The sequence below is a fragment of the Myotis daubentonii genome, chromosome 2, assembly GCF_963259705.1.
Source record: "Myotis daubentonii chromosome 2, mMyoDau2.1, whole genome shotgun sequence".
Lineage (NCBI taxonomy): Eukaryota > Metazoa > Chordata > Mammalia > Chiroptera > Vespertilionidae > Myotis > Myotis daubentonii.
Window position 1 is genome coordinate 7,460,413 of NC_081841.1, and position 17,552 is coordinate 7,477,964.

General features: G+C 58.1%; 2 protein-coding genes across 3 annotated transcripts in view; one reads left to right on the top strand and one right to left on the bottom strand.

Moving 5' to 3' along the window:
* The window catches only part of MICALL1 (MICAL like 1), a 35,743-nt gene that overhangs the window by 1,832 nt on the left and 16,359 nt on the right, over positions 1 to 17,552 (bottom strand). Inside the window, exons 9-16 of one of the 2 annotated variants that reach the window (XM_059681584.1) lie at positions 16,708 to 17,117; positions 14,535 to 14,669; positions 13,579 to 13,705; positions 13,380 to 13,470; positions 13,157 to 13,230; positions 10,436 to 10,550; positions 10,201 to 10,247; positions 8,906 to 9,278 (exon numbers count right to left, since the gene is read on the bottom strand). In XM_059681584.1, the coding sequence (XP_059537567.1) occupies positions 9,157 to 9,278; positions 10,201 to 10,247; positions 10,436 to 10,550; positions 13,157 to 13,230; positions 13,380 to 13,470; positions 13,579 to 13,705; positions 14,535 to 14,669; positions 16,708 to 17,117 (1,121 nt within the window). In that variant the 3' untranslated portion in view covers positions 8,906 to 9,156. Of the gene's footprint in view, positions 1 to 8,905; positions 9,279 to 10,200; positions 10,248 to 10,435; positions 10,551 to 13,156; positions 13,231 to 13,379; positions 13,471 to 13,578; positions 13,706 to 14,534; positions 14,670 to 16,701; positions 17,118 to 17,552 lie in introns of both variants that reach the window. The other variant, XM_059681583.1, reaches the window with a different exon arrangement.
* On the top strand, positions 31 to 7,351 carry C2H22orf23 (chromosome 2 C22orf23 homolog). Its single transcript, XM_059681586.1, has 7 exons — positions 31 to 217; positions 537 to 648; positions 1,477 to 1,539; positions 5,017 to 5,199; positions 5,876 to 6,007; positions 6,218 to 6,318; positions 6,491 to 7,351. The coding sequence occupies exons 2-7, from the start codon at positions 546 to 548 to the stop codon at positions 6,560 to 6,562; spliced, it is 654 nt and encodes a 217-aa protein (XP_059537569.1). The 5' UTR covers positions 31 to 217; positions 537 to 545; the 3' UTR covers positions 6,563 to 7,351.

Here is a 17,552-nt window from a genome sequence, read left to right on the forward strand (position 1 = left end):
ATAGCTGGCGCGCTCGTTACCATGGTAGCCAGAGCGTCTAGCGGCCCGCTCCGTGCACCAGGATCTCAGAGTATTTGCGCTGGGCCTCCGCGCGGTGCCGCGGTAGAACCGTGATTACGGTCTTCGGTTCTCGGAGCCCAGCCACCGCTGGGGACGGGGTGGGTCCCAGTCGTCGCTGTCTGCGTGGGGCCCCACCCAACCGGCGTCTTACTTTAGGGTGAGGTTTCAGTTTGGGCGTAACACCTAAGGCACTGTCGTGAGCACGGCTATCGGAGGCCCCCTTCCTAGGGCATTCCTGCCACAGACACCGGGTCAAGATGAGGTCTCTGTTCACGTGTGTGCATCTGCCTGCGTATCTGCTCGGGTGGAAGGATAGGGCACTGTCGCAATAGTGGAGGGCGGCGTCACAATTCTAATGGGACTGGACTGCTCCCAGACGTTCCTGGTGTTGGGCTAGGGGCGGGCTGGGGGGGGGGGGCTGGAGTAGAGATTGGACCTGGGAGACGGCTGTGTCACCGCGCTTTTATCCTCCGCAGAGCCCTCCCATGGCTTCCCAGGATAGGGTAAAGGCAGTGACCAAAGGAACGGGCTTCTGTCGCTGCCCCAAGCAGACCACTTACACCCTTGGAACCTGCGAGCTCCTCAGAGGTGAGTACTACGCTTAAAGGACAGGGTAAGAGCGGTAGCAGTTATCCTCTGAAACTCAGGTCTCCCCTACGTGACCTGTGGCTTCGTCATTGCTATTTTCATTTTACAGAGGAGAATCCTTGGTTTCAGGAAGGTTCATGTCCTACAACTTACCTGCAAGTGGCTAAAAGTCAAAGAATAAAGGATTTCAGAGTAGATCATTCTTGTGCATTCCTTAGATCGAACTTTTTCCTCCCGGGGAAGCCTTATCTCCTCCTCCCCCCCCCACCCCCACCCCCACCCCCAACAACAACTGTTATGTGCCCTCACCTTACCAAATACCTTTTCTTCATTGGACACAGCATAACCTGTAGTCAGATATTCAGCGTGTCTCATTGGATCAGTATCCTACACCCCTAGCCCGGGAACTCCATCAGGGTACGGTTGTTCCTGTTTTGGCTCCCTAGTGTAGCTCCAGTGCCTGACACATGCTTGGTGAATACTTGCTCATTCATTCATGTATGCATTCCTTCACTCAATGAAAAACATTTAAAAGCCCACTATGTGCTTTGTTCTAGGTGGTGAGGATACAGCATTAAAAAAAAAAAAAGAAGAAAAAAAACAGCAAAAATTTTTGCTCTCATGGAGCAAATATTTTAGTGGGAGGGTAACAAAATCTATAGAGCTATGGTGACGAGTGCTACAGGAAAAAGTAAAGCAGGAGAGTGAGAGAGGGAGTGCTTGGGTGCAGAATGGTGGGAGGAGGTGACAATTTTGCATTTCAGTGGTGAGAGATGAAGGCTTCTGCCCGCAGCCCAGGTGGCCCGACTCAAGTGCTTTCTCTTGCAGTGATGATGAAGGAATCCAAACTGACCAAGTTCCAACAGCGACACATCATGGACACCATGAAAAGTAAGGGTCAGTCCACAGAGGCTTGCTGGACAGAGGGGTTCTGGGCCACCTTTTTAGTGCTCTTCCATCTTAAGGAGTAGTGGGCATCCTTTTCAAAGACCAAAACAGTACAGCGTGGTATTTTTTATCTTGCCCCTGGGGAATTGACCTTGAGGGGCTTTTGTTACTCCCTCCTGACATTCATCCTGGCACAACCAGCTTCCTGCAGTCCCCTCTAGCCAGCCTCCCCAGGAGATCACAGAGCAACTGGAACTTCTTGCCCAGCCAAAACCGTCTCAAAACTGTCATGTCTGCCATCTGTTCCTCCCTGTGACACACATGCCATATGAGCTCCCCAGAGGAGAGAACTGTGTATGTACGTGTCTTGTTGTTTTATCCATTCATAGCTTAGCTAGCAGAAACAAGAAAATGGGCAGAATTCCAACGTGGGAAGACTATGCAAAGCCTTTGCACTGCTCACCTCTGACCCCAAATTGTAGTATTTGGCGGGGGGGGGGGGGGGGGCAGGCAGGCACTAAGATCGTGTAAGCAACCTCACTTTCTGAGATTCAACTGAATCAACATTTAATGGATCAGAACAGAGTCCTGGAAAGTTGCCTTTAAGAGACAGAATGCCAGCCCTGGCTGGTGTGGCTCACTTGGTTGGAATGGCATCTGGTACCAAAAGGTGGCAGGTTCGATCCCCAGTCAGGATCATCCATTGATGGTTCTCTCTCTCAAATCAATAAGAGAGAGAGAGAGAGTGAGAGCCAGAGCAAGCTTGACCATTTTACTTGATTCTATCAAAAGCTATCGCCTTCTCTGAAGAAAGAATGTGTGTATCGGGAGGGCATCTGATTAACCACAGAAGCATAGGGAAGGGAGAGTCAGGGAGGCAGATAAAGGCAGCATCTGTTCAGCACCGGCTGGGGAGGGAGGGAGGAGCCATCAGGCCAGGTCATGGGTCAGATGTCCTTCCTTATTGTGGGCAAGGGCAACTCAGGCTGCCAGAGCTGAGTGCCATAGCACATCTGAGTCATAACTGAGTCTCCACAGTCAGCAGCATACTAATAAATGGTGTCCCCTGTCACACAACTACAGAGACTGTCCTATAATGCCACTAAAAGTCAATGCCAGAAGACCAAGGATTACGTCTGCCTTGTTCACTGGGGTAGCCCCAGCACCCAGGTGCTCAATATTTATTGAAGGATTAGTGGTTAGGCCAACACAAGTAACTGGCTCACCTGGCAGTGTTATTCCCCTTAGAGGTTTGGGTTTTTTAATTGCCCCAAGCATTGCTGTTGAATCTGCTTTCTTCTGGACTCTCTTTACTTCTCTCCTCTTATTCAAGTCCTACTGTTGTTCTGAGCCTTGTTTCAAATTCTGTTGCAAGCCACAAATTTCTCTCCTTTACCTGAACTCCCAGAATTACTCGGGCCATAATTATTTGCTGAGAATGGACCAAAGGAAGGGGGAGCATCTGGCACTGGGGGAGTGGAGGGAGCAGGGGGGCATTCTAGGAAGCACAGCATCACTTTATTAAATCACTTTTTTAAATATGTTTTATTGATTTTTTTTTTACAGAGAGGGAGAGGGATAGAGAGCCAGAAACATCAATGAGAGAGAAACATCGTCTACCAGCTGCCTCCTGCACACTCCCTGCCAGGGATGTGCCCGCAACCCAGGTACATGCCCTTGACCGGAATCGAACCTGGGACCCTTCAATCCACAGGCCGACGCTCTATCCACTGAGCCAAACTGTTTAGGGACACAGCATCACTTTAGAAGAGAGACGCAGAGCGCCGTGTGAAGGGAAGGTCAATGCGAAACACTGGCAGCTCCGTCCTTCCAGACCCCACATCTGACCCATCAGCCAGCCCATCGCTTGACCTTCAGCCCATATCCTGACCGCCTCTGCCCTTGGCCCCCAACACTGTATTGTATTTTCAACAGCAACCAAGAGGATCATGTCATTCCTCTGCTCAGAGCCCTCCGATGGCTTCCAACCTCACACAAAGAGCCAGTCTTTCCAGAGGCCTACGGGGCCCTGTCCTTCTCGTGTCTTCCATGACCTCTGACCTCTACTCCCACCACACCCCCCTTGCTCACGGCTTTCCTGGCACCCTCGCCTCCTGGCTGTTCCTCAGACATTCCAGGCACATTCCCACCTCAGGGCCTTTGCTGCTCCCCTGCCCCAATGCTCTTCCCTCACCACGGTCGGGTCTTTTCTCTTCACGAGGGCGTCCCTGGCCACCCTACTTAAATTGTGAGTCCTGCTGTCACACACTGTACGCTCCACCACCTAACATACCACGTATTTTATTTTCCCTTATTCCACACCCAGATACAGGCGCCTCGAAGGCAGGACTTTGTCTCTCTTACCACTTCACCCCCAGTGGTCTGGGCCTGGCACAGAGTAGACCAGCCGTGGGCAAACTACGGCCCGCGGGCCGGATCCGGCCCGTTTGAAATGAATAAAACTAAAAAAAAAAAAAAAAAAAAGACCGTACCCTTTTATGTAATGATGTTTACTTTGAATTTATATTAGTTCACACAAACACTCCATCCATGCTTTTGTTCCGGCCCTCCGGTCCAGTTTAAGAGCCCATTGTGGCCCTCGAGTCAAAAGGTTTGCCCAGCCCTGGAGTAGATGCTCATTACGTATTTGCCGGGTGGATGATAGAAGAAGGTGGAATAGGTAGACGGGCCAGGTCCAAACAGGGCCGGCCTAGCGGAGGAGCCCCAGGTCTGGGCCGGGGCAGTGAGACAGATTTGTGTCTGTTACCATCCAAACCATCCCTCCTTCCCTGTGGACCAAGCAGGTTTTAGGAATCCATCTATCGAAATAAAAGCACCAGTACGAAGGCTTGGTGTGCGAGAATGTTTATTGCAGTGTTGTTTGAAGTAGTAAAAATAAAATAAGAACAGCCTGAATTTCTGAAATGCGGAGACTAGTTGAATATATGATGTAGCCATCGTAAGGACTAGTATGCAGCTGTAAAAAATAAGTTACATAGCTCTGACGGGTTTGGCTCAGTGGATAGAGCGTCGGCCTGCGGAATAAAGGGTCCCAGGTTTGATTCCAGTCAAGGGCATGTACCTTGGTTTCGGGCACATCCCCAGTGTGGGTGTGCAGGAGGCAGCTGATCGATGTTTCTAGCTTTCTATCCTTCTCCCTTCCTCTCTGTAAAAAATCAATAAAAATATATTTAAAAAAATAAGTTATATGTAAATGGAGTGATCTGGAAAGAGATCCGTGATACACTGTTAAGTGGAGAGTGTTATGGAATGTAGCGCAGTGTGGTCCATTGTATGAGCATGTTTATAAAGTATCATACAGAACGGACGAGACCGCCAAATTGCTACCATTGCAGAGGGGGGCTGGGAAGGGAGGAGGGAAGACTCTTCTGCACTGTTAGCCTCATTATAAAAGGTGCCAATTTACAAATTGATACAAATCCAGGGGACCCCCCCCCACCCCAACCTTTTCCTCCCCAGAAGGAGAAGCTCTGCCCCTGTACTGCAGCCCGACATCCAGCCAGAGGGTCTTGCCTGCCAAGCAGCCGGCCTCAGCCGTCTGCCTGCCTCCCATCCTGGAGGCCCGGTCCCAGCTCCGGCCTGCCAGCATGTGCCAGGCCAATGGGGCCTACAGCCGGGAGCAGTTCAAGCCTCGAGCCACCCGTAAGTGAGAGGGCCTGGACCAGAGCCCCTCTTACCCCGTCCACGAGGGACGGGGTTGCGGGGAGATGAGCAGAGCAGGTGAGCACGAACCTACTCAGATCCCCCCGCTGTTGGCGCCAATGATCTTGAGTCTTGGCACATTAGCCGGGGAGCGTTCAGGGTGCAGCAGAAAACAGGTTGTCCTTTTTCAAAAATTTTCCAGAATGCTCTTCAACAATTAACTGGATTCTCTCCATCTCTGATGAGTGGCCGGCCGTCAGACCTCATGGCCACGGCTCTCTCAGGCTGACATGGTGCCTCAAATCCAGAGCTCTCTGCACCCCAGCCTGCTCCAGGGAGCCCTCATCCCCTTCCTCCGTGGCACGTCACAGAACTCTGGGCCCAGACCCCGCTACACTGCATACAGGCCGCCATGCGGCGGTCACTGAGTTTGCTTACCTTGCTCTGCACCAAAGCCATGTGTGGGTTCGGACGAAGCTCTCTTCTTGGTTCTTCCCATCCCTTTCCCTGCCTATCTGGACAAGGCAGGCTCAGGAGCGCATGGCTAGACGGTGCCGGGATTGCAGAAGCCGCCTCCATGTTCCCCGGGCACCTTGGAGCGAGCATGCCCAGTTGGGAACACCGGCCATGAACCGGGCCCTCCGTGCCTTAACTAGGCCTTTTCTGGGCCTTACAGGAGATCTGGAGAAGGAGAAGCGAAGACTCCAGGACATCTTTGCCACGGGGAAGGACAAGGAGGAACGGAAAAGGAAGCCCCGTGCTGTGCAGCGGAAGGACCCAGCCCCCGAGCCGGACCGGTTTGAAGAACGTGAGCCCCGATGGGCCAGTTGGCGCTGGGGAGGGGAGGGAGGGGCCCAGAACCGGGAAGGGCTGACCCCTGAGGGCTAACCAGCAAGACACAGTGTCTGACCACAGAACTGCTTCCTCCCCCAAGAGGCAGTCCCTGCCCCCCCCACCCCTCCCAGGAGCCTGACGGCCCCCATCGCCCTGAGCGATGACCACCCTTCTCCCTGTCCAGTGGTCAAGGAGATCCAGGAGAGGAAAGACTTCCTGGCTGAGATGGAGGCCCTGGGCCGGGCCAGACAGTACCGAGGGCTCATCCTCACGGAGATCTCCCAGGTAGGAGCAGCCGCAGGCGGTGGCGGGGACGTGGCACCATGAGAAGCATGAGGTCCGTGTAGAAAGGAAGGGCTGGCTGTGGCTGAGGCTGGCGGAGTCCAGCTCTGGCCTCGTCTGTGTTGGCGCCTGGAGCTCCTGCCCTGATGCCCAGCTTTCCCTGCTGCCCTTGCAGAAACTACGGGAAATGGAGGACATCGACCACCAGAGGAGCAAGGAACTCAGGAAGGCTCTGGCCACTGCCTAGTCCGTCTCTAGGGGCAGAGCAGCCCAGCCTTGACCACTGGGCCCACCCCATTGCCAAGCAGGGTCATGCCCAGGTCAGCCCACCCACTCAGGCCTCCAGCCATGTCAGATGGTCATACAGCACTGCCCTGGCCTAGGGTGCAGGCTACCCGGGCATACACAGCACCCTATAAAATGGACGTCAGAGAAGGATTCTTCCCGAGACTGCACCCAGGTGTCCTCCTCTTCCTCTCTCTCTCTCTCTCTCACACACACACATACACACACACACACACACACACACACACACACACACATACACACACACGGCTTTGACTCTTTCCTTGGGGAAAGAGCCCCATTCAGAGTGAAGGCAAGGCCCGTCTCCCCATCGTGGACAGAGGTCTGAGGGCAGCCACAGGCCCGCGTCCCACCACCTGCCTCACTGCGTCCCCATGGTTAGTCTTCTGAACTCGGAAATGAACATGGCTCCTTTCTTCCTACCTGTCGTAGGGCCTGCTTCTTTGACTTCTTACAGCCTTAGGCAAATGTTTAACCACTACGATGAATTGGCCAATAAAACACATTTGACGCAGGTCATGACACATTACACACACCGTTTTGTTTCCAGAGGGATAAGGCTTATTTGTTCAAGGAGTTAGACTTTTTCAAGCATGTTTCCAGCTGTTTGCATATTTCAAGTGGAAATGGGAACGAACCTCTTGAGCGCCCCCTAGCGGGCACTGTGGCAGGTGCTGGATTCCTCTCGCAGCCGTTCTCTCCATACCCGGCCCCCAACGGAGGCTCAACACGCTGCAAAAACCAAGGTCACGTCGCTAGCAAGCAGCCGACTCAGGGTTAAGTCAGCTTTGCGCCTTTCCACCAAATCCACGGTTCCGGCCCCGGCCTCAGCTCCGACCCTACGGCTTTGGCAATCACGAGCCCTCCGGTCCCCGGCAGTCTGTCATTTCCCATCTCCGTGAATCAAAATATTTTGGAAATGTCCAGCAGCCTTCCCACCCGGGAGTCATATAACCCTGCAGGCCACATGACCCAAGTTTGGGTTTGTAGGGTAAACTCCACCTGCAGCCTCAAACAGATCAGGGAGGGGGGCCAGATCAAGGGCTGGTTCTGGAATATTCCACGGGAAGCCTGTGTCCACCCGCCCTCCGAAACCTGAGGCCAGAGGGCGCAACATGACAAGACCCATCCTCCCCCACAGCGGCCCCACCGCATGGCCCCGAGGCAGCAAACTGGAGAACCCAGGATCCATTCAGCCTGCCCTCCATTTAATTTCAGATTAGTTGCCAACATTACAAATTACACACACACACAATCTGGATTTCTAGCTTCTTTTGAAAAATGGAAAGATCTGACGACACTGGGCACATGGCCACGGTAGTCCCCACCACCCGAGTCTCCTGACACTGAGGCACCCCAGCCTGGTTCCTGCATCCTGGCCCCCCGAAAGGCCCTGGAGTTGGTGACCCAGCCCCAGGGCAACAGGCACATGAGGAAGGGGACTGCAGGGCTACGAGGGCGGGCAGTGAGGGCCAGAGCCCCTACACGCCTCCTGGGCCACCAGTGAGGCCAGGCACCGGAGGTACCCGGAGGCACCCGGGAAAGAAGGCAGACCTGGCCAAGGGCACAGCGCCCGAGGCTGCAGGGCACACGGCAATCGTGGTCTCCATTCATTGTGGGAGTGAATACAGTGAGATCTTCCCCAGAGGCGTGCTGAGGGAAGGGGCCTGGAAGTCCCAGAACCAGCTGATAGCCACAGTGCTTCGACCAGAGCTGCTGGCACAGTCCGGGGGAAAGGCCTGGTCCCCATCGCTACTCCCAGTCGGGAGAGTGGCGGTCAGTCCTTCCGTGGGAATCAGTCGGGGAGAACAAGCAGCAGGAGTGTGAGGAGACGGACAGACTGGTGGTGACCACGCGCAGGAACGGGCCCTCCCCCCGGGGGCGGGTGAGCCTCAGTGGGGCCTCAGACGACAGTGTGTTAGAGACCGGGATTAGTACCTACACCAAGCAGACCCCTCAGCGGTCAGGGAGCTGCCTCGAGGCCCTTGTGGGGAGACTCGGCTTAGGGCCCCCAGTGCAGCCATCACAGCCCCTGTCCTGTGAGGTAACTACAGAGCAAGGAACGAGGGAAGCGCCTCCTGGAACTCAGACGGAGAGAGGGTTTCGTCCATCAGCCCCACTCATGGCTGAGGACACAGTCACTGAGCGACACGGAGACGTCATAAATAGAGCTCCGGGGGAGGAGAAGCAGACTCGGGCCACCTGCCCGGCCAGGAAGACAGGAACTGGGCCGGGCCGGGCAGGAAGCAGCCAGCGCAGCCAAGGCCGGGGGCCGGGCGCACACCTCGTGGGGGAAGGACCCTCAGGTCCGAACTTTAACAGCGAAGAATCCCGTCTGGACGTGACCCAGAAGGACGGACCCAGGAGCTGCCGTCACGGCCGGGCTGGGCGGGACGAGGCAGGTGTGTGCGGCCGCTGCCGCTCCCCGGACCCAGGACCCTGGACCCTGCTTGCTCCTTGGGTCTGACACAGCATCAGAGTCATCGGCCCGGCCCGGACAGGGCTGAGCCAGCGGGGGTGGCAGTCCCCTCGCTGTTAGCTCTTGTCCCTGGGGGACTTGCTCTTGGCGTCACGCTTATTTCCCAGCAGCTTCAGCACCTTCACCTTCTTGAACTTCCCCTTCTTGCTGCCCTCGGATTCAGCCTCCTTCTGGAACTCTGCAGGAGAGGGGGGAGGGTTGTGGCAGAGGCCGGCACCTCCTCCGGGAGCCCTGGGCACGTCACTTCGCCCTCAGCCTCTGGTTCTTTGCCTACAGGATGGGAGCCATATTCTCGCCCAGGGCTTTGGCGAGGATCCGGGATAAAGGAATGTGCGATGTCTGAAGTAGGGCATACGTTTATCTTTAAAAGGCTGATTCCCTAGGCCGGTGCTCACAGCTCCGTGGGTTACCGCACAAACACTGACTCAGAGCTGGAAGGAACCTCAGAAATCGTCTCTCCGTGCCCCGACTTTATAGACAGACGAGAAAATGTGGGTTTGCAACGGACGAGCACCAACTAAGCTCTCTGTAGATGCCAGGCCCTGGCGAAGTGCTTCCCACACATTTCCCAGGATCCTCAGCGCACACCTGGGAAGCGGGGCCTCGCGCCAGGAGAGTCAGGCTCAAGTCCCCCGCTAATACGCACCAGAGCGGCTGGAAGCCAGCAGTCTGACTGGAGTCCAGACGCAGCCGCAAGGCCACAACATGAGTCACAGTGGAACCAAGATTAAACCCAGGTCTCCTGACTGCCCACTCAGTGCTCCCTTCACCGCTGCAGGCCCTGCCTTATTGCTGGAAGGTCCTGCTATTGGAGCCCACAACTTCTAAGACCAGCTGCAGCTCTCCGGGAGGAAGGCAGAGCTCGGTAAACCACGCTGGGAAAAGGCTCACAGCACATCGGTGTTCCCTGTGGGCACCGGGCAGCCACACCCACCCTCCAAGCCCAGGCCGGCCTTCCTGGCCACAGGCCGCCTGCCTCGCCACACAAGGCCTTCCCAACAAGACAGAACTGGGAGTTGGCACACCATCCCTGTAGTGCCCACTCCATCCCTCTGCTCAACCTGGAGTTCAAAGGGGCCGGGGCCGTGGGGGGGCCTCACCTTTCTTCTTCATCATGGCTTCCAACATCTTATCTTCCTCTTCCTCCCTGAAACGAGAAAGGGAAGCTGAGTGTCCCACAGGAGGAAGGGCCAGAAAATCCCAGTCCCTTCCAGCCTCCGACTCCCCCAGGGGGAACAAGGGTGCCCTGGGGTCGCTGCAGTGAGGGCAGGGCTGGCCCGCCTGCTCTGAGTCCTTCCCCCAGGAGCCCCTGGGAGCCCTGACCAGCCTGGTCACCTCTGCCGGTCCTCATCCAGGCAGTTGACAATGGCATTGCGCTGCTCGATGAGGGTCACCACCTCCTGCATCAGCACCTTCTCCCGGCCCCGGTCCTCCTCTGTCCAGTCCTTTTCTGCCCAAGGAGAAAAGCTGGGAGTGTGAGTGGTAGGAAACCCCCCTGCCTTCCCAGGAAGCCAGGCAGCAACCCCTAAGTGCTGAGTTCAGGCCAGCCCTGTGCCAGAGGCCAGGACGGAGGAGCAGATGCGGGGGAGTCCACGTGTTGGGAAAGATGAAGGTCATTATAGAAGAGGCCAAGTTACTGGGCTGCCTACCAGAAACACCACCCGTGGGGCTCAGGAGGCAGCACAGCACCTGCTCTAAGCACAGAGACCAGAGACCAGCGACCAGAGACCAGAGACCAGTGACCAGAGACCAGAGACCAGCGACCAGAGACCAGAGACCAGAGACCAGCGACCAGAGACCAGCGACCAGAGACCAGAGACCAGCGACCAGAGACCAGCGACCAAAGACCAGCAACCAGAGACCAGAGACCAGAGACCAGAGACCAGAGACCAGAGACCAGCGCATGCAGATGGCCTCCTGCTTCCGCGCATTTGTTCGTTCACAAATGCTCGCGGTGGTTTCTCGGAGGAGGCGGGACGGGGCTGGGCCTCTGAGAACCTCCCAAGGCGGCTGGCCAGGGGAGCAGGGGTGGAGAAAGAACGGGGAATCCCAGGGGTCCTCGTGCAGGAGAAGCCCGGTGACCCACGTGGCTTATTGGAACATCAATGCCATGAAGAGGGCAGACTAGAGGGGACCCTGGGGCAGGGAGCCCAGCCCTGCACCTGCTGCTCCTCCCGTCTCCTCTCAAGAACCCTCACGGACCACCTCAGGGCCCACCTGCCCCTCAGGATTCCTCCCACCCCGCCCACAGGCCCCGGGGATGGGCGCCCCCGTGGGCCTTCCCTCCACACCTGCCGCCACAGGACTCCCTTCCACTTCACCTCGCACAAGGCAGGAGCAGGTGGCCCTCACAGTTCTGGGGACAGCTCGGGCTTCAAGTCCCCCAGGTCAAGTCCTACTCTGCCACTTCCCAGATCTGGAGCCCGGGTAAATTATGTCACCGATCTCCATGTGGGGAAGCTGAGGTTCAGGGAAGTCAAGTCCGTGATCAGTGTCACACCGCAAGGATGGAGCCCGTATTTGAACCTGGGCGACCTGACACTCACCATCTGCAGCCCTTATGGTATCTATGGGGCTCCAACCCACTTGGGGCCTTATAAACCAGTCCCACCTGCCAAAGCAACCTTGGGGACAGGTGACAAAGCTAGGATGTGCTGTCACCATGCAGAGGGCTGGAGAAGCAACACCGTAAGGCCAGAGCCAGGCTGGCCAGGCATACAGGCGCTGTGCCCACTCTGGCCACAGGGTGTCGCTGTGGCTCCCTCCAGGGTGGCCACGCCTTAGCCTTCACTGAGGTTTGGGAGTGACTACTCTCCCAGGGACACTCTGGCCTCCGGGCCTCATCCCACCTCCCAACGTCCCCAGTCAATGGAGAGGCAGTAGCTGGCAGGAAGGGCTGTGTCTACAGAGTCGGGCCCAGGTCCACCATCCATGGGCAAGACTCCCCCTCTCTGGCTCACCTGTTGGTGGAAATGACGGTGCCCCACCTGGGCCACAGGAAGTGGTCAGAGCCCTGGCTCCCGCTCTAAACACTCCACAGTCCCTGGGCCTCTGGGCCTGCAGCTGCGGCTCCCGTGTCACAGCCACGGACCCCCGCTCAGCCACTTAACAACCATCATTTCCGCCCTCAGGGGCCACAGAGTATTTCCACACCCACTGTCACCTGGCCCCACGGACACCCTGTGAGGTAGGTACCCTCATCCCGTCTGACACCCGAGGCCACTGAGGCCCAGGGAGGCCCCGCCCCCAGCACATTAGCAGCAAAACAGGATGGTCGGCCTCCTCCCCGACCCTCCAGCTACCCCTCCACCACCCTGAGCCGGTCCTGCCCCCCTCCCAGTCATCCTGAGTCACGCTGTGCGGGGGATCCCTCCACCTTCCCCCCAGTGCGGGGCGGTCCTGCTGTGCTCTAGCCCAGGCAAGCGGCCGAGAGTTTGACAGGCTTGCTCTAGCCCCATGATGGCGAACCTTTTGAGCTCGGCGTGTCAGCATTTTGAAAAACCCTAACTTGACTCTGGTGTCGTGTCACATATAGAAATTTTTTGATATTTGTAACCATAATAAAACAAAGACTTATATTTTTGATATTTATTTTATATATTTAAATGCCGTTTAACAAGAAAAATCAACAAAAAAATGAGTTCGCGTGTCACCTCTGACACGTGTGTCATAGGTTCGCCATCACTGGTCTAGCCTGAGGGCGTGAGCCCAGAGCTGCTGTCATCCACTCATCAGAGCAGCCCTGGGCTCTGGAGCCTGAGCCCCGCCCCCGGGGAATCCACCCACCCACACGTCCCAGGAGGGGCAGCCTCAGTCTGTTCCTGAGCTTGGTGCTCTGTGGGCCAGTCATCTCCGACACATGTGTCCACACTCCCCTGCTGGCCAAGCCTGTTTATAACCTGATGCAACCCAGACGGCGCCTCCCAGCCCTCTCCCCGGCCCTGTTCCCAGAGCTGGTGTGTCCCCATCGGGGCGCTGTCCGTCCGCTGCCCAGCCTGGAGGGGAAGGACGGGTCCCAGGCCTGGGTGGTGCCCGAGGGCACGAGGCCGCACTCACCCGGCTTGTTGAAGAGGCACCTGAGCTCATACTCCACGTCGGCCTGGCGCTGCTCCAGGTTCTGCTGCTTGAAGCTGGAGGGTGGGAATAAGACGACTGTTACTTCGGCCCCACACAAGGCGGCCTGGCCTGCGCTCAGTGACGCGGGAGGAGGGCGGGGAGTCCCTCCCTTCCCGGCTGTACGGTCCGGGGCGGGAGCGGGGCGGAGGGCGGGAGGACTCACACGTAGATGAGCTCGGACTCCCGCCGCACCAGCAGGTGCTTCTCGTGGATGAGCTTGAACCAGTCCACCAGCACGTCGTCCTCACGGCCCTCTGCAGCCAGATGCCCACTGAGGCCGGGGCTGGCAGCAGGGCCCGCCCTCGCGAGAGCGGCACCCGCCACCCCACGCCCGCCCGCCGGCCCTCCCGCAGCTCGCGCACCATTCACCCCGCCTCGCAGCTTCTCCTCCAGCAGCACCCCACGGAGCTCCAGGGCGTCCAGCTGGCGCTCGATGGTGTCCACCTCTCGGTGGATGTCCTCCTCGGGGATGTACTGGTCAGCCTGGACCTGCCCGACAGCACCCCGGTCACCTGAGGAACAGCCGCCCGCCCCGGCCTGCTGCCAGGAGCTTCCCGTTCTCGGGCCGGCACTGGCCGCCACAGGCCCAGGGCCCGGGCGCCACCCCACGTCCTGTGCAGCACCCAGGGTGGGGAAGGGCTGCTGTGGGCACAGACACAGCCGCTCCATGCCCCTGGCCCCGGCACCAATGGGCACACGCAGAGGGAGGCACAACTTCACGCCTCTCATGGCAGCCCTGCCCCTCCTCTGCCACTCCCTAGGCCATATCCCAGGGTGGGTGGCCTTGCTATAGAGCAGTGATGGCGAACCTTTTGAGCTCGGCGTGTCAGCATTTTGAAAAACCCTAACTTGACTCTGGTGCCGTGTCACATAGAGAAATTTTTTGATCTTTACAACCATAGTAAAACAAAGATTTATATTTTTGATATTTTATATATTTAAATGCCATTTAACAAAAATCAACCAAAAAAATGAGTTTGCGTGTCACCTCTGACATGCGTGTCAGAGGTTCGCCATCACTGCTATAGAGGTACACTGGAGAACACTGGTCCATCTTACTGGAAGAGTCATGTGAGTGCTTTGATCCTTGAGCTACTCTTAGTAACAAGCTAGAGGCACCACCCATTGCTCCTGCTTGCAAACAGCTGATCTGCTAAAAATCTCCCTGGTCAAGTTAACTTTCCAGCTGGACCACCCATGCGCCTCTCCAACATCTGGGCACAGCTGCCCAGGCAGCCCATCCTCCCCACGTGCCCACGGGGAGTCTGCGGCTGCCACGGAGGGCTGGGCCCGGCAGCCTGGAGCTCCTAGCTGGTACCTTGCGCTTGATGAGCGGGAAGCCGTGTCCCGGGGCAGGTGGCCTCGCTGGCTTGGGTCCTTTGGTGGCTTTCTTTGGGGCTGGGGACGCTGTGGGCGACGCCTTCCGGTTAAAAGGATTCTCCTTGCAGGAAGACTAAAGGCAGGTGACACGACAGAGGGTAAGTCTGGGAAGGGAGCAGTGGGACTTTGGAAAGCAGGCTGGCCCCCCCGCAGAGAGGCACCTCCCAGCATTCGGTCTCTGAGGCCCTCAGTCACCCAACACACCTCCCATTCCCCACCGCCCAGTGCGGCTGCTGCCCTGGAACTCGTACATATGCTTTCACAGTGGGTACTGTGATGCCCCCTTTACAGCTAAAACTCAAGGTCAGAGAGGGTGAGTAATAGGCTCAAGGTCATGCACTTCCCAGCGGCCCCAGCCGGGCTGAGCATGTGTCAGGGCAGGGCGGGCAGCCATCCAGCCCTGGGGCAGTGGTCAGGTCTTGGGAGTTTAGGACCAACCGAGCTGTCGTAGCTCATTCGGGCCTCATAACCGCCCCTTCCCCAGCGAGGACCCCCAGGCTCAGAGAGGCACTGCTCCCTGCCCAGCGTGGCCCAGTCAGGAAGTAGGAAAGCAGGGGATCCTCCCCTTCCCCCCCTCCCCAAACCCAGACCGCCTTGCATCTGGCCAACAGGTGGTGGAGAGCACTCCCGCCTGCCCAGGAAAGAACCCTCTCCCCACTGGTCCCTTCGTGCACCAGAGTCTCTCTCTCTCTCTCCCAGCACAGCCAGCAGCCCTAGCACCTCCAACCACTTCCCCAGCCCCTGGAAACAGAGGGGTCATCAGGGCCCCATGGAGAGCCTCACGGGCTGTGGCATGTTCCCCGAGTGTTTCCCCAGCAGCTGGGGAGGCCGGGGCCCTGCGCACCCCTGTGCAGCCCGGGGAGAGGTTCCCTTGGGGGTAGCTGCTCCGAGTCCAGGCATGGCAGGGAGGCAGGTATGGTTCCCGCAGGGCAGCACCCACCAAGACCACCCCTTCTGCCCACAGTGCCTCTGCCATCCTCCCCTACCCTTGGGGTTAGGGTGTGGGGAGGCCTCAAAAGGAAGCCAGCCCACTTGGGACTCTACCTCCTCTCCGCAGTCGCACCCCGAGGGGCTCAGCAGCCCCAAACAGCCTGAAACCCCAGCCCCTCGGGGGTCCTCAGCCTTTTCTCAGACACAATTCCTTCACACCAAGAGGGTGTTTAGAGGGAGTGGCCTCAAGTCACCCCCTCCCCACCTCCCACCGAGGAACCCTGCGGCTTCTCAGAGCCGCTGAGGCCTAGAGAAGGGGCGGGGCCAGAGAAGGGGCAGGGCGGCCTTCTCCAGGGTCAGCAGGTGGGTGGCAGAGCTGGACGGGCAGCCTTGGCGGAGGTCAGGGAAGGTTAAATGCCTGAGAGGCACATGGGCAGAGGCTGGACCAATAGCTCAGCTGCCTCCCCAGCCTTGTCCTGTCGGGTCAGACCAGGACCACAGCTGCCCATAGGAGCCGTCCTGCCACTTCCCCGGGGGCTGGACCAGCCTTGGCCTTCAGAGAGCTCAGAGTGTGGGGCGAAAGTGGACGATCAGAACCTGGTGGCCCAGAGGGGCTGTGGCTGCGAGAGGCCCCTCAGGAACTAGGTGCCCAGAGGAATGTCCTGGCCCCTGGTCACCCCCCGTTCTCGGCGTGGGAGTGAAACAAGTGCGCGGACAGCCCACAAAGGTCCTGAGTTCCTGGGATGGTCACCTCATGCCCACGCCACCCCCGAAAGGAGACGGAGTGCAGGACGGGCCTGGGAGGGCCTCTGGCATAAATAGGGCCTCAGGGAGCAGAAGGGCGGACAGGAGGACGGGCGGATGGATGGTGGCTGGGTGAGTGGATCCCGAAGGGAGAAGTGCATGGATAGGCAGGTAAGCAGGTGCCTGAATGCATCAATGCCTACAGGCCAGGCGGGTGGACAGGTGACGAAATGGACGGGAGGTCTGGCCGATGGAACGACAGACAGATGGATCTGTGCCTCAGCGAATGGGGTGACGAATGGGTAGATGGACACAGCCAGGTCAGTCAAGGAGTAAGAGGCCAGCAAAGATGGACGCCACGGACATTCCTGTCCTGAGACCAGACCCCATTCACTGACAGGCCAGCTTCTGGGCGAGGGTGAGGCACTCACCTTTACCTGGAGCTGCGGGGAGGAGGTGCCAGGCAAAGGCACGGGGACCTTGTCTCCCACCAACAAGAGCGGGGTGGCGGCAGCGCCACTGCAGGGCTTGGCTGGCTGGGCACCCGAGCTGCCCCTCGTATTGGGGGCGAGGCCAGGGCTGGCTTGAGGTGTCCGGTCCGGGGTGGGCTGCGCCAGCTCCCCCGAGGAGGACAGGGAGGAGCCAGCGGAGAGGCTGGCAGAGGTCCCGGGGGTGCCCGGAGCGTGGACAGCAGGCTCTGAGGAGCTCTTGGGCACAACCGGCGGCTCCAGGAGGTCCCCACCGGCGGGCTGGCTGGCGCCCTCGGACGACAGGCTCTCCACACTGAGGGCCGGCGATGGGGTGGCCGAGGGCGGCTCGGAGTGTGAGAGGCGGGAGGCGTGGAGAGCTGTGCAAACAGAGGAGCAAGTGGGCGCCAGGTCTGCGGGTGGCCTCGGCCACCATGTCCTTCCACGTCCACATGGAGCCTGGCCCGAAGACCCGCCTCTCACGTTCTGACCCAGCACGGCTACCACCTCCACTTCCCCTCCCATATCTGAGCCAACCCAGGCCAAGTTTAAAAGGCAAATCTGAAAACAAACAAACAAAAATAAAATAAACAGGGGGAAAAAATAAATAAAAATTTTAGCCTAAAAAAAAGGCAAACCTGCCAGGGGAGGGGAGACACAGACAAAACGGAAAGCGAGGCTCCCACCAGGAGCAGGGGAGGGAGGGAGGCAGCAGGAGCGGAGGAGCCGCAGCCTCGCAGCGGCCAGCTCTGGGCCAGGCTCTGCCTGCACCACTGAAATACGCTCCAAAGTGTCGTCATCTGCATATAAGGCAG